The 15,179-nt window shown below is 30.4% G+C and overlaps 3 protein-coding genes across 9 annotated transcripts; 2 read left to right on the top strand and 1 right to left on the bottom strand.

Moving 5' to 3' along the window:
• Positions 1 to 79: 79 nt before the first annotated feature.
• LOC115891132 (acylpyruvase FAHD1, mitochondrial) lies at positions 80 to 1,310 on the top strand. Of its 2 annotated transcripts, XM_030911529.1 has the most exons (6): positions 80 to 228; positions 343 to 403; positions 464 to 560; positions 618 to 761; positions 816 to 966; positions 1,019 to 1,310. In XM_030911529.1, exons 2-6 carry the CDS (start codon positions 345 to 347, stop codon positions 1,207 to 1,209), a joined length of 642 nt encoding a protein of 213 aa, XP_030767389.1. In that variant the 5' UTR covers positions 80 to 228; positions 343 to 344; the 3' UTR covers positions 1,210 to 1,310. The 2 variants fall into 2 exon arrangements, with proteins under 2 accessions (XP_030767389.1, XP_030767387.1); XM_030911527.1 differs by lacking the exon at positions 80 to 228 and having other exon boundaries at positions 255 to 403.
• On the bottom strand, positions 1,079 to 2,983 carry LOC115891131 (thioredoxin domain-containing protein 5 homolog). Its single transcript, XM_030911526.1, has 5 exons — positions 2,641 to 2,983; positions 2,342 to 2,588; positions 2,152 to 2,283; positions 1,608 to 2,099; positions 1,079 to 1,551 (listed from the first exon to the last, which is right to left on the bottom strand). Exons 1-5 carry the CDS (start codon positions 2,793 to 2,795, stop codon positions 1,426 to 1,428), a joined length of 1,152 nt encoding a protein of 383 aa, XP_030767386.1. The 5' UTR covers positions 2,796 to 2,983; the 3' UTR covers positions 1,079 to 1,425.
• A 201-nt stretch (positions 2,984 to 3,184) lies between these two features.
• On the top strand, positions 3,185 to 15,097 carry LOC115891150 (receptor expression-enhancing protein 2-like). 6 transcript variants are annotated; one of them, XR_004051770.1, is made up of 11 exons: positions 4,593 to 4,797; positions 5,008 to 5,298; positions 5,769 to 5,841; positions 6,882 to 6,958; positions 7,077 to 7,197; positions 8,574 to 8,675; positions 10,542 to 10,663; positions 10,723 to 10,865; positions 10,928 to 11,085; positions 12,885 to 14,117; positions 14,413 to 14,488. XR_004051770.1 is itself a non-coding variant. In XM_030911550.1 (10 exons), exons 1-9 carry the CDS (start codon positions 3,364 to 3,366, stop codon positions 14,055 to 14,057), a joined length of 2,001 nt encoding a protein of 666 aa, XP_030767410.1. In that variant the 5' UTR covers positions 3,185 to 3,363; the 3' UTR covers positions 14,058 to 14,083; positions 14,413 to 14,551. The 6 variants fall into 6 exon arrangements, 3 of the variants coding, with proteins under 3 accessions (XP_030767410.1, XP_030767411.1, XP_030767412.1); XR_004051767.1 differs by lacking the exons at positions 4,593 to 4,797; positions 5,008 to 5,298 and adding an exon at positions 3,185 to 3,395; XM_030911550.1 differs by lacking the exons at positions 4,593 to 4,797; positions 5,008 to 5,298 and adding an exon at positions 3,185 to 3,395 and having other exon boundaries at positions 12,885 to 14,083; positions 14,413 to 14,551.
• The last annotated feature ends 82 nt before the right edge of the window (positions 15,098 to 15,179 follow it).

Genomic DNA, 15,179 nt, shown 5'->3' with positions numbered 1-15,179 from the left:
CATTGCTTTACATCATACCAACCAAACCAAACACAAAATTACTAGACTGACATTTGACAAAAATTTAAATTTGGGCGGTAATATATGTTTATATAAATTCTAAAAATCATTTATTTATTTAAAAATTTCAAAATCCTCTTAATCTTTTCAATGAGTTTTCAAATTCAACTTAAAGTCCTCACAATGTCTACGCCTTTCGTTACAAGTAAACGTATAACCATACTTTGGGTGAGTTAAAAATTATATAATATAATACTCTGTCTGTTTTGTGTAAAATAAATAGTTTTTGATAAATTTTTTAAATGAAAAACACTATAGTATTATGTCGTCGGTTCTTTTCAGTGATGTGCGACGATTTCGTAACAAAGGGTACAAAATGTATAGGCGTGGCAGCAAATTACAAGTAAATAAAACAACATATATTTTATATTTTTTATTGTACTAATTCTTTTGACATTTACAGCGAACTTTTAAAAATTTTAAACAAGCCAGTACCTAAAGTACCGGATTTCTTTATTAAACCAATCAGTTCCTATATAAAGGAATGCCAAAAAATTATTGTAAGTTAATATAGTTCTTAAAAATCGAGATACTTTTGGCTCAATGTATATTTTTAGATACCCAAAGGCTTTAAAGTGAATGAAGAAATAGAACTTGGGGTTGTAATAGGGAAAAAATGCACAAAAGTACCTGAACAAAATGCAATGGACTACATCAGTGGGTACTGTGTAGCCTTAGATATGACCGCGACATGTAGACTGGTAAAAATATCAATTATCTATGTGTAAAAATGAAACTAAACCCATTTTCTGTAGACTGAAGCAAGACAAACTGGAGGCAGCTGGACTTTAGGTAAAGGCTTCGATACAGCCTGTCCCGTAAGTGGATTTATTCCAAAATCTAAAATACCAGACCCCCATAATGTTGATCTATGGTGTACAGTCAATGGTATACAAAAACAAAACGGTATTTTTTGAATTTTTATATAATTTTTAGTGCTATTAACTTGATTTTTAAGGAAACACAAATGATTTGGTGTTCAATGTACCATTTTTGGTATCATACATATCGAGTTACATCACTTTGGAACCTTATGATGTTATAATAACTGGGTCACCACCAGGAATGGGGCCTGTTCATAAAGGAGATGTCATTGAAGGAGGAATTAAAGATATTGTTACTATAAAGTTTGAAGTTGACTCTGAGTAAACAAGAAGTTAAAAAAATAGAGTTTTAAATACACAGTAATTAATATTTATTTCAAAAAGAAAATATTTTGGACAATCATCAAGAATACTTTGGTTGTAATACTAAAAACTCTGTATTATTTCTGTCCTGTTTTGACGAAAAATAAAAAATTCAGACTGAATATATACTTTGATGACTGAAGAATGACTAGATAGTATTTTTTTTGTAAAAATTGACTTAGAGTTCATCATGAACCATATGATCAGTCACAAAATCGTAGAGATCTTCTAGCTCACGGTTGCCATTGTACTGTGACACTTTTTGTCCATCTTTGTAAAGAAATAACGATGGAAATCCCTCAATCTAAAATGAAAAATATAGTAAAGCATCCATTTTTATATTTAAATATTAAAACTTACCTCCTGTTGATTACAAAATTCTCTGTTTTCAGGTGAGGTACAATCGACTTTAGCTATCTTAATGCCTTGAGTATTTTGTAGTTTTCTGCCTAATTGTTCCCACGTAGGGGCCAGTCTTTTGCAATGCCCGCACCAGGGTGAAAAGAAATCGACAAAAGTAATACCGTCTTGTATTTCTTCGTTAAAGTTCTCTGAACTTAAGTCCAAGACTGCATCGTCGTCCAGAAATTTAACATCATCCAGTCCGGGAAGGTTAAGCTTGATTTTACTGCCAGCCATTTTATTAACGTAGTTTTTCAGGTCTTCCAAAGATCTTTCTCCTGAGTATTTATCGACTTTTTGACCGTTCTCGAACCAGAGCATTGTAGGGTAACCTTTCACATCGAATGTTGTGCATACATCTCTGTATTCGGTACAGTCAATCTTTGCTATGGTTATTTCTTCGTTAAATTCCATGGCTTTAGCTAAAGCTAACCATGTTGGAGCTAATCTCTGAAAGAAAAATATTCTAAATGAAAAAACATATTAATAAAAAAGATTTTACTTGACAATGTCCACACCAAGGGGCATAGAACTTAACAAAAGCCTTTCCACTTTCTATAACACTATCAAAATTATCATCTGTCAATTCCTTCAATGAAAATTCCTTCCTGATATCAGGATGATCTTCATCACCCTAAAATTTAAAAATATCAATAAATTACAGAGTTCGAACAGGTTAAAAACTAAATAACCTGTCTCAGCTGTTCGTTGATAAAGTTGGTTATTGTAGGTAGGTCTCTGGTGCCTCTAAATCTAACCCCCTCATTGTCACCGACTTTGAAAAATTTTAAAGTGGGATAACCGGTAATGTCTTGTTCTGAACAAACTTTAGCATCACTCGTACAGTCTACTTTGGCTATTCTGATATTGCTGTCGTCCTCGTTGAGCATTTCGGCTAGCTGTTCCCATGTGGGACTAAAGCTTTTACAATGTCCGCACCTATAAAAAAAGTTATAAAAAAGTATAAACTTGAGAGCTGATTAATACAAACCATGGGGCATAAAACATGATGAAATGGTGCTTTTTGGAAACCTCATCGTTGAAATTTTGTGCTGTATACTTAAACGATGGAGTATCTTCGGTATTATCAGCGAAAACTTTTAAAACAAAGAAATAAAGTAGTGTTACTACACTGGCAACTTTCATGGTTGATAACGAAGCTGTATTTGCTGATACTTGAAGTTAAAACGCTTTGTCTTCTAGATATGCAGGTAATTTATGCTAAAAATTAATGTTATTCTGATTAGATATTGTAATTATTTAGTAACTTGATAATTAAATTGATTAAACATTGGTAAAATTGTGAGGTTAGGTCTAATTTCCCCTTCCACCAAGTTCAGTAAACTTCAGTTGTATATCTGGTTGTCTAACCATTTGTCTATTTTTTTAAATTAGCATATTATTAAAAATTTTATTAGTTCTATATTTGTTAGATAATTGAAATATATTAAAAAATACCTCTAGCCGTCAATTCAGCTACCTTTTATCTTTAGAATTATGTTTTTTAAAATTTAGGCAAATTTAGGAAAGAGTGATGGGGAGGGGAAGATGTCATTGTCAAAAAAAAATCCAAAATGGATGCAACAATTTGAGCTGGTATTTGACTGTGGCGTTTTGCTCAAAAATATGTTAAAATTTTGACATGATCCTAATTGTAACTTTAACATTTTAACTCGAACAATAAGTGTTTAGTGCTGGAACACTGAAAACCACAATGATCTCATCTATAATAAGCAGAATAGTGATGTAAGTAAGCCTAACGTTCATTAGTTTGTATTAATTCAAAAATTTTCTTTGTTTACATCAATAAATGGGTAATTTTCAAAGTACATTAGAATTTGCATCATTAACTGAGTCTATTTACGCTTTATTTTGTACAGATACTATTTGTATTACTATTGTTTGAATCCAGTACTTCATTTCTTTGATCTATTAATATTTTTTTTTATTGAATTTAAACAATGAGTTACAACGGTTTTTCTTGTTTTAAAATATTGTTTATTTTGTGTATATTACAACTCCTTACAATTATTTATATTACAAGTTTTAAATATGTATTTTTAAAATATTTTAACCTTTTGTGTTTCCTATTGAATCCTGTGCAATTTTTTTGTGACATTTTATTGTTTGTTAGATCAATTAGCACATAGAACTGCTATATTTTTTTTCAAATGATTTCGGCCTATAAATTCTTCGATTTCATTAATTCTTACCTATTTTTTTGCAAAACCGTTGTCAACCATAAATGGTACTTCAATGTTATCAACTGTTTCAAAGCCTACTTTCTTAGTACCAAGGAAATTCTTGCCCACATATTTATATTTATAGTACCTACCAATAATTTTTTGTTCTTTTTTCAATTATATGCTAATATGTAGTACGTAATTTTTTTTTAGTTTCTATAGTAGGTCCACAGGTAGGTCTTTGTTTTGGCTCCTGTTTTATAATATTTAAAAAGTTGGAAAATATTTCAAAATATAGTTCATAAGTTTTTTTAAGTTAATAACTTTACATTTAAAGGTCTTTGTTGAAATTGAGAGTAAATTTACTATATTTGTTTATTTTTTCTGTAGTAAGAGTAGACTGATGTGTTTTACTATAAAACTCTAGAAATGCACGATAACATCTGGGCTTCTATAAATAAGCTCTAGAAATCTGAAAGTTTGCCAAAATTTTCAATTTTTTTATTAGGGATGAGCGAAACTATCGAAATTTTGAAATATCGATAGTTATAATACCTTTTGAAGGTTATCGTTTGATAATTGACGATACTATAGTTTCTTTATTACCCCTAGCATATAAAATAAGTTAGTAGTGATTCGTTAAGGAACAGTGTTATTCGTTAAGGAACTTTTATCGATAGTAAAATGTCTCAAAATTATCGATACGATACGTATCGATGTTTTTTTCTTTAAACAGACATCCTTAATACGTATTTGGCGTACATTAGGCACAGTTTTGGCCTCTAAATCTGAAATTAACCTAGTTTGGTACGAATAATTTTCGATTCCTTGTTCCTAATTGAAATTGGCAGTACTAGGCGAAGCAATATGTCTCAAAAAGACAAACCGGAAGTCAGAATAATCGTACATATATGGGGAGACTCGGTTGTGATATATCTTTGAAGGATGTTCTACGTGTTGGCTAGGTAAAAGCTTGAGACAAACAAATATTTTTTTTTTATTTGTTTCCCCTGTGCTCATTAGCTCCATTTCAAAGTTTTAAAGTTCTGTTTTGGATAAAAATAATCATTAATTATGAATTAAAAACTATTTAGTTTCAGAGAATAAGTTTTTTGCTCTAGAAAAATTAAAAATACTGGATGGTCCAAAAAAAAGATCGATTATTTTTGTTTCAGGGAAACATAGAAGTCCTTAAATGAAGAGCACCTAAGGCCTATATTATTAAGTCAGATTCTAAGCGTTTTATTGGTTGCATATTAATAGGTCTCATATAATCTACTCTATAACGAAAAAAAAAACGATATTTTCGGAGTCTTGAAGTAATTTTCTCACAGGAAATAATGTAGGCTCTGGAAGACTTTCTATTTATATTTCACTGGATTATTCCAGGAAATACAGGGTCTATATGTTCGAAAGAGTGTACTAAACCTAAAGAATGGGAGCAGAAGGTTTTAAAATAGATCGCAGTATGTCTTGCATATTATGCTTCAATGTATTGAAATTATCATATGAATAGTACAAGTGGTGTATTTTTTTCATTTGTCTGTCCGTCAAGGCACATTGGCACAAACTTAAACAAATTTTTAATTATTTTTATATGAAAAAAAAACTGTATTTAAAAATTGTGACGATTTTTATAAAATTAAAAACCTTGAAATATTATATAGATCATTGGTTCCAATCCCATAATTTTTCGAATCATGAAACTCTTAATTTTTATCGTTCATTAAAACAGTTTTATTAATACTATTATTATAAACACTGAAAAATTGAATGTTATACAGAAATTTAAATTTAAATTCTGATTGCTTTTGATGCAAAAAAAAATGTTTAAATTGAGGAAATTATTAAAAACAATGCCAGTAGTGACCTTTACAGGGCTGGCTTTGTGTTTGTGTATTTTTCGTGGTACTTCTTTTATTTTTCCTTTTTTCAGATTGGTGTTTGGTACTCTGTATCCGGCGTACGCATCATACAAGGCTGTGAGAACGAAAAACGTCAGAGAATACGTAAGCATAGAGTTTTTTTGGCTCTTCTGTACTCAGAGATATAGGTAAATGTAGAGAGACCCAGATAAAACTAAAATTAATACTATTTTTTTCGTAAAAAAATTGTTCACGATGATGAAAAAAAATCTGGTAAAGTTTGAGTTCTTAATATCCAAAAACAAAAAAGTTATGGTCCTTTAAAAGTGGGACAAATGTATAAACGCTCTACATGTCGATACTGTGTGTTAATTTATATTTAACAATTTGTTAATTGCTTCCAATAAACAAAAAAGAAGGTTTGTTAATAGGAAATATGGAAAAATTTACCTAAAACTTTGAAGCAATGATAAACAGTGTTGTAAACTAGTTTAAAATTATTAGTTTTGGTGTAATTATCTTTTTAAGTCAATCATTTCAATTAAATGATTTTTTTTTTTTGGTTTGTGATATTATAAGTAATTTATTTTTTTACTGTTTTTTATGGTAGTTCTCAGTGAGATCACTAAGTACCATTTTATAGAATTGGTTCCTTTAATTTTCCTCAATATCCTTGATTATATGCTTACTTAAAACCTAAAACAAAGACAGTTCCTGCCTCAGTTTGCAGCATCTAAAAATAGACTCTCTCTTTGTATTGGTCTCATTCTACAAGAGTTTATATTAAAGAGATCGTTGACTCCGTTTGACACGATTTTAGCTCTTAATCGATTCTAAAAAACTCTATTTCGATATAATTAATTATATTAGCTTCATGGGATTATATAAATATGATAAAATAAACAAATAAAACGTTTAAAATTATTCAAAATTTCATTTGAAACGGTAGAGGTACTTGGAAAAAAATTATAATAAAACAAAAAAATATTTTAGACTTTAACACCCTGTAGCTACGAAACAAAGCAGAATCGGACCTATGTTGATATGTTAAATCAATCTTATTTTTACGTGAGGAATCTCCCCACGAGAGATGGCACATGTTTTTTGAAACACCCTGTATATTTTCTATATGTATAGTCTATAAACATATTTCTTGTTATATTATTTTTTTTTGGCTTTTTTAGGTAAAATGGATGATGTATTGGATTGTGTTTGCGCTGTTCACTTGCACAGAGACCTTCACAGACATATTTCTTAGTTGGTAAGTTCCTAAATAAAATAATATATTAGTTAGTCAGTAATTTTATGTATGAATTTTGTGTTGAAATTAAAAAAATTAATTTCTTATTATTTACACGTTTTTTAAATTTATTTTATAGGTTTCCATTCTACTACGAAATCAAAATAATCCTTGTAATATGGTTGCTTTCGCCTGCCACGAAAGGATCCAGTATATTATACAGGAAGTTCGTCCATCCGATGCTCAGCAGCAAGGAACAGGTATAAATTTTTAAATTTATTTTTTTTTAAATTTTATTCACATTTTTTTAAAAAATAATTCTTCAACCATAATATATATCTAAACTTGCTCTTTAGTGCTCGTTCTGTAACCGATATAAACTACAATGCGACGTTACAACAGGGCAAAAACATTATTAGAAATGTTTCTGTTATTATTTGCGCATTTTTGTCAAAAAAAAACATAGACTATCAAATATTTCTAGATACGCTCTTTCACGGTCATATTGTAACCAACATATATAGCGTTTCATCTGACGTCACATTAGGGCAGAAAAGTGTAGCAATCTTTGAATAAAAAGATTGAGGAAAGAGTATAATGCTATCCATGTACAGGGTGGATCAAATTCGACGCTTTTAAATGGGAACACCTTTTTCCATAGGAGATAGGCGAAAACTAATGTCGGTGCCTGGAGCTCAATTTTCATCAAAAACATGATGGTGAAAACCGCACATCAATATCTGTTACCGTTTCGGAGTTACGGGGTGTTTTTTGAAAATTTTGTATTTCAATTCAAATTTTCTGTTGATAATTCTTAAATTATTAATTTTAAAAAAATTATACTTAAAACATTAAATTCTACGTAAAAAGGTGCTTTGGAAATGTTTTCATAGAAATACAAAATTTTCCATAGCAAAAAAGTTACAGCGATTTGTTAAAAATGCATATTTTTGAAAAACACCCCGTAACTCCGAAACGGTAACAGATATCGATATGCGGTTTTCACCATCATGTTTTTGACAAAAATTGAGCTCCAGACACCGATATTAGTTTTTGTCTATCTCCTATAGAAAAGGGTGTTTCAATTTAAAAGCGTCGAATTTGACCCACCCTGTACTCATGAACTCATCTGAGGTGGTCATTCTGTAACCAACATAACCCATGTTTTGACGTCATATAAGGGCAAAAATTACATTATAATTAATTGATAGGTTCTTTTTTTTGGTATTAATTTTATAAAAATATATCGTGATATTTCTTAGATTTATTTTTCAACTTTTTATTGTAAATTTTTGATGAAATAATTACAAATTATTTTTTTATTACTCGCAACGAAATATTGAAATATTAAGTCAACTGTAACATTGTATTGTCATGGTTGTAAAGGAAATAGACAGTGATTTCATAGATTGATGTTTGTTAATATTATTTTATTGTGGCTATTTTATGTTATGCTTGGCTGGTTACATTTTTAGGGCAATCGTTATACAGCAAATTTAAAAATACTAGTAACGCAACATGGCTTACATAATTGCTTGATTTATAAAGTAATAATGAGGAAAGTCATATTATTAAAATTATACTGTATGAACGAAAAAAATCGCTATCATAGATTGTCATTTTTTTTATTTACTAGGAAATAGATGAATACATATCCAAGGCCAAGGAACAAAGTTACAGACAAGTCCTGGATTTGGGACAAAAGGGGGTCACTGTACTGATGCAAACAGCCATAAAAGTGAGTTTTATTCTATACATTTACACGCACAATTTCATTATGACACCATATTACTTCTTGTATAGGCTTGTGACAGCACCTTTTTGCATGATCTTATGTTTTAACATCTTTGTTTAGCTTTTTCGCATTTTCTGATTATTTGTACAAATTTTATTTGACAGATTTTAGTAGGTAGTAGCACATTAATCAAAATTTAATGTTAAGAGACTTATAAGTGATAAAAAAATACTCATAGTGTAGGTTTAATAAATTTTCAGTCTTTTTTGGTATTTTTCTTCTTCGATTTGTATCAATTTTAACCCGCTACAAGATCTATAGAATGCTTTATTAATCTTCTAAGCTTACATCTATTATTTTTATGACAAGTTTGAACTGTTATTGATTAAATATACAGGGTGATTCTTGAATAAATGCAGGTATTTTAACGGGTGGTGTAAATGCCGGCATATTCCTAAATTTCCAAACAGCATAAATTACATTTTGATGGTTTTTAAGAAACATCCTATATATACTCGGATAACTTCGCTATTATAATTTTCAGTACGCACGTTGGTACATTTTTCGTAAAATAGTTTACTAAATTTACGTAAAAATTATGCAAAAAGGGTGGAAATACATTTCAACAATACATTTCCCTTATTATCTTGTTTTTCTTATTTTTTATTTGATTAATATAGTCAGTTACCTCCCAAAAACTCGTATCAACCCTATTTGACAATCAAAACAATGTTGATCAACGGGATTCGGCCCTAACCTCACAAAAAATCGAAAGGACATATCAAAGGGATGAGGAAATACACAGGCAAGAGTATCGTTCTCCTGATTTGATGGATTTCGATGATAATAACTTGATTAGTGACGAAGAAAACGATTATTTCGTGGCTCCGCTTGAGCCCAAAAAAAATCCTAAAACTAAGGGTAGAAAACCCGCTAAAGGAACGTCAAAAAACGCTAAAAGAGCCACTAGGAAGAATACCAAAATTGACCAAGACGATTATAGTGATTACTAGTGAAAAAAAAACTCTCTGTATTTTAATATTTTTATACTAAATAGTTCTTTTTATAGTTTTACCATTTTAAGTTAACGTATAATTTTGTATAAATATAATCCAGCAGGTCTTTTTTTTTTAATTTCTGGTTGCCTACATTTATGTATGTTTTGACAGCAAATAAATAGATAGACAACCAGTTAAAAATTTGTTTTATTTTTATTTGATCGCACTGTATATGGATGCTGGCCTGTTTTGTTATATTTATTTTAGATTATATACCTTTATTTTAATGATAATTGTGATTTGTTCTTGTCTGAATCCTTTTTTTTTGTTGTAGTTTATTTTTTTTTGTCTTGACGCTATAGACTGATGTTATTTTAATTTTTTTTTTTAGTTTTTAAGTTATTATTTTAGATACACAATAAGCATTCACACTATGTGCCTTAAGTATCTGTGGTTACCAACATTTTTAAAAGTTTTTTTAGATAATAAATTGTAGTTTATTTGATGAAAAATATTGGTTTTATTTATTTTATCTATTCATTTTTACATTACACAGCTAAAATTTAACATAAAAAATCATGGATTTACTAAAAAAACAGCTTCTTACCATGTTCTCAGAGAAATAAGTAACCATAGAGGAACCAGATTAATTTGGAACCCCCTCTATGTTTACTTATTTCACTGGGATTGTATCATTTTTATACTGAAAAAAACTTAATCAAAGAACTTTTGCTTAGCTCTGCATGGCTTAGCACCTTTTTTTTTCGTTCTCTTTTGGTGTTAGTGTATTAACCTGTTTTATTTTCTAACAAAGTAAGTAAAATTTCTAGCGGTATTACAGTACATGAGGCAGTGATTTTATTTCTTTCAGGGCGGAGGTGGTATAGTGAACCAGCTGAGGAAATCGTACAGTCTTAGCGATCTCAGCGATCCGAATAATGGAGCTGATGAAGTTGATGACGTTTTAATGACAGATTCTAGATTAGTTAGGAGGTAAAAAACCCTAGAGCGTTAAAGCCTTTGTTGTGAAAATGTCATTTTTTTAATTTTAGACGAAAAAAAGATCGAAGTCCTCACAGATCCAGCTCAGCTTCATCAGCTTCAGTCTATTTCCAGGAGGTTGACGTTACTACCATGCCTGTCATACCTGCGGACAGGGTTTCTGAGGTTAGGAGTGCTGAGGATATCAGTTCGGGTATTTTTCCCTTAAAAACCTTTTAAAAGTTCTTGTATAACGGTTTTGTGACATTTTTTCAGGGTATTCAAGCGGTGAGGGTCTATACGGTTCTCAACATCCCCTAAAATTACATGCCAGAGAGAGCATAGCTAGTCAGAGAACTAATTCTTTGACTAGGTCGCGTTCTACCAGGGTCACCCGGTCGAATATACCGAAAAAATCGACTGCAACCAGTGACGTAAGTATTTTAACCTTACTTTTTAACTTTTACGAGTTTTTCTGATGTTTGAAAAGAAAATATAGTATAGGGTCGTCCGGAACTGTATTCCGGAAATTTCGGCAGCATATTCTGCAGATAAAAATAAGTAAAAAAGTTCGTATAAATGTATATTATCTTAAAATTGCTTAGTTTCGGAGATACAGGGTGCAGAAGTTTCATTTTTATTTGGATTTTTTCCAAATAATTTCTGAAGTACCGTCAAAAAATATTTGGATGGAAATTGAGGTCTGGGAGTTTTTTGTAATGAGAAATTTGATTTTTATGTCAATATGACTCCTACTTGTAGAGGGCGCCACCTACATATTTTTAACTGGTTTGAAGAGTAATAACTTTTCGTCCATACCTGTATAAAACTACTGAGTAAAAAAATATACATTTACGACGTTTTGTACGTAAAAAAGATGTCTTGGTAAAAATCGCTACGAGTAATGGTACAATAACTGTCAAATGAAGTTGTCATTTCAGAAATTTATCTATTTAGTGCTTTATTATTATTATTAAAAACTCATACCTACATCGAAAATATTAGCCATGAATTACCCTACCGAAGATAAAGTATTGATGATTAAATGGTATTATCAAGGAAATAGTTATCAAAAGGTGTCGGACATGTTTGCTGCTCTGTATCCGAATAGACCGATACCTGGAAAATCTACAATCGCAAGGAATATCCAGAGATTTGAGACCAAAGATACCCTAGTAAATAACTGCAGATGTGAAGCAAGGCAGGAACAAAGAGAAGATGCAAGAAATGTTCGGGAATATTTAGACAATATAGTTTTAACGGAAACGTTATTGGCCTAAATCATACAGTAAATTGGCCAGCAAGGTCTCCTGATATTTCGCCAAATGATTTCTTTCTCTGAAGCCTTTTAAAAACCAGGATATACAAGGATAAAAAATACCCAAATCTAGACGAGAATAGATAGAATTTCAGTTTACCAACTAGCGAATGTAAGAAGAGAATTTTATGATCGCCTGGGTTATTGTCTAGCAGTCGATGGAGGAATATTTGAACATCTTAAATCCTAAAGTTCTAACAATTTAATAGTACCTAAATTAATAAGTTATTGAATATTGTAAGAATACTATAATTAACCTTGTAATTATTACTTTATTTTACTTTAATTCATATTAATACATCTTTAAGATTTCCGATGTAGGAATGAGTTTTCAAAAATAATAAAGCACTAAATAGGTAAATTTCTGAAATGACAACTTCATTTGACAGTTATCTTTTACCTTGACTGGTGCTCATAAGTAAATACAGGGCCATAAGAAAGGAGAAATATTTAAAAAGAAATCGGCGATAACTCGTAAACGAGCTAATCAAAAATATCTAAAGTTATTCTTTTGAATGTGGGTTTTAGTGCTCTTCAATAAACGTAAATAGAATTATTCTCTAAAATAATTAGGGAAGCCAATAATTGACACCATTAAAATTTACATGGGATTTCCTATGTCCCGTGCGACGATGCAACTTTATACAGGTATGGACGAAAAGTTATTACTCTTAAAAACAGTTAAAACACATATAGGTGGCGCCCCCTACAAATAGGAGTCATATTAACATCAAAACCAAATTTCTCATGTCAAAAAACTCCCAGGCACCAATTTTCATCCAAATATTGACGTAACTTCTACACCCTGTATCTCCGAAACTAAGCCATTTTAGGACATAATTTTTATCTGCAAAATATGCTGCCGAAGTTTCCGGACTACCCTGTATTATTATTATTTATTTTATTGATGTATAGGATAGTGACGAAAACGAAATATTCGACACCAATATAGTTTTCACCAAAGACACCGCCAAAAAGCCCCCGTGCAAGCCAGATTCGTCATCTAGTGAGACCGAATTTTTTGATATTCTTCCCGAAAATAACGATTTTCACTTGCATGGTAAAGCCAGTAAAATAATACCGATAAGGAATGATCTAGTACATTTACCAATTATGTCGTACAACAGTAAATCTATAACTGCATGCAACAATTCTTCGAGCGCGTTCAGTCTTAACCTAACCAAACTTTCCGAAGCTTTATCTTCGCTGCTGTTTCCTTCTTCCTCTCCATCGGTTCAAATTGAGGAACTTGATCACTTTGATAGAAGCAGCAAGGGCACTGAAGATGCAAATAAGTTAAACATAGAAAATTTAGATGCCTCTGAATATACTCTGAATAAAACTGATAGAAAATTAGATGATTTAACTGCGATTAAGGAACTTGATCGTGTTAAGTATTCTGAAGGTGGAAATAAGTCAAACAAAGATAATTTGGATGCCTCTAAATATACTGATGATGAAATTAGTAGAAAATTAGATGATATAAGTCAAAAAGGTGATAATAAATTGAAAAGAGAGTTTCTTGAAGGATCTAAGCATCTTGAACTATCAAGAGGGGGGAAATATAATAAAAAACAAGCCCCCAAACCACCAGAGAGTAAAAATAAAGATCTGGATGCGAGTGCAATAAAAGCAAGGCTTGTACTCCAACCTGGAGTAGTTAGGAGCATCAGTAACAGTTCTGAGAACTTAAACAAAGAGATTTTTTTAAATTACTCTCCCAAAATGAGGAGGAAGTCTAGAAACCATAGTCCTGCTTCATCCAGAAGTTCTAAAAGCTCAGATTCTGGTAAAATTGAGAATGCTTTGAACAAAATGCTTAGATTGCCGAAGAAGATGACACATCTGAATATTCCTGGAAAGATCAAAGAAAAAAGGCATTCCTGGAGTGAGTTTTTTCACGGAAAAAAACTTTCTGATACGAAGAAACAGTCACTGAGTGCCAGTAATTTGGAAGTTGTACCAGAAGATGGCGTTTTGAAGTCCAAATCTGGTAGTGTGAGTTCCGTGAGGAGTTTGACAGACTCTCCAGTGGCTCACAGGAGGTTAAAGATAATAAGAAGATATGTCGATAGTGATGTTGATTAAAAAATCATCTTTGTATCATTGAAATGGTATTTTGAAGTTTGAATCAGAAAAAGAGATAGGGTGAATTGTTTTTTAGTTTTTGTGTTCATTTTTTTACAGTGAGTGTTCTGAGTGTCGTGGCTCTTTACTAACAAGTATTAATGATATTTTTTTGCGATATTTTTGAAAATTACATGTTTTTTTTTGGAATACTTTGTATACTTATTAACATATTTGTGTTATATGTGAAACTAAATAAAAACCAATGAGGCAATACGTGATTTTCAATTATACAGAATAGGTAAAAAAATTTCATTGGTTTTTATGAGATTTTACAGAATTTACTTTGATTTTTTTTAATATTCCTTTTTTTTAGGAATCTAGTGCAACATTACCACGTGTTAAGAAAACAAGCAAAAAGAAAACCTTGTGAAAAGAAAATTCAAAGAAAACAAATGAGGCTAGAATTTTTTTTATAAACAATAATCTCCACTATTAGTAATAACTTGAAACACTCAAAAAATTTTAGTTTTAACTAATTTTTAGGATTATTTAAAGATAAATATTTTTTTCCTAAGTTTTAGAAAAATATGGGCTATACAGGATGTCCAAAACGAACTATTTGGATTTGCGTTACCTATGTGTGATATCGAGAGCAGCATGTTATTTATAATACACTCTGTATATCAATTAATTTTAACGTTACCAATTATATACAGGGTGTTCGTTTTAACGAATTTAATTAAAAAAAAATTATTTTAAAATGGCCAGTTTGTTATACAGTTTGTCACTGTACATGCTGTATATTCGTAACCTAATTTATACAGGGTGTGTAAAAACGAGGCGTGTTAGGTTTTGATATATTCTATGCTAGTTCCTTCAAAAGGGATTAATATTTTATTGATTTTTTTTTGTTCAGTTTGATGTTATACTAATATGTATTCTCTTTTTTTAATATAAATAAGTTTATTGTAAGGAAATATATCATATTGACTGTGTTTTTTTTTATATTATATTATAGATACGGTTGTGTGTTAAAATTATATTAAAGATAAAGTCTGAATATACGGGGTGTCAAAAAAAAAAATTGTTTTGTCCATTTTAAAATAAACTGTTGGAGATTTTTAACGATATTTGAACAAT

Source organism: Sitophilus oryzae, unplaced genomic scaffold (assembly GCF_002938485.1).
Source record: "Sitophilus oryzae breed Bouriz unplaced genomic scaffold, Soryzae_2.0 scaffold_966_pilon_pilon, whole genome shotgun sequence".
NCBI classification, from domain to species: Eukaryota; Metazoa; Arthropoda; class Insecta; order Coleoptera; family Curculionidae; genus Sitophilus; species Sitophilus oryzae.
Note: the sequence above shows the minus strand (reverse complement) of the source record. Positions and strands in the feature narration are given on the sequence as shown.

Excerpts from the sequence above, each read along its gene's own strand:
- LOC115891132 (XM_030911527.1), top strand. The coding sequence starts at position 303 with ATGAAAAACACTATAGTATTATGTCGTCGGTTCTTTTCAGTGATGTGC. Across the intron at positions 561-617 it reads AGGAATGCCAAAAAATTATT|ATACCCAAAGGCTTTAAAGT; the intron begins GTAAGTTAATAT and ends GTATATTTTTAG. Across the intron at positions 967-1,018 it reads TGGTATACAAAAACAAAACG|GAAACACAAATGATTTGGTG; the intron begins GTATTTTTTGAA and ends TTGATTTTTAAG.
- LOC115891131 (XM_030911526.1), bottom strand. The coding sequence starts at position 2,795 with ATGAAAGTTGCCAGTGTAGTAACACTACTTTATTTCTTTGTTTTAAAA. Across the intron at positions 2,284-2,341 it reads TCAACGAACAGCTGAGACAG|GGTGATGAAGATCATCCTGA; the intron begins GTTATTTAGTTT and ends TTTAAATTTTAG. Across the intron at positions 2,100-2,151 it reads CTTGGTGTGGACATTGTCAA|AGATTAGCTCCAACATGGTT; the intron begins GTAAAATCTTTT and ends TTTTTCTTTCAG.
- LOC115891150 (XM_030911550.1), top strand. The coding sequence starts at position 3,364 with ATGATCTCATCTATAATAAGCAGAATAGTGAT. Across the intron at positions 7,198-8,573 it reads TGCTCAGCAGCAAGGAACAG|GAAATAGATGAATACATATC; the intron begins GTATAAATTTTT and ends TTTATTTACTAG. Across the intron at positions 10,866-10,927 it reads TGCTGAGGATATCAGTTCGG|GGTATTCAAGCGGTGAGGGT; the intron begins GTATTTTTCCCT and ends ACATTTTTTCAG.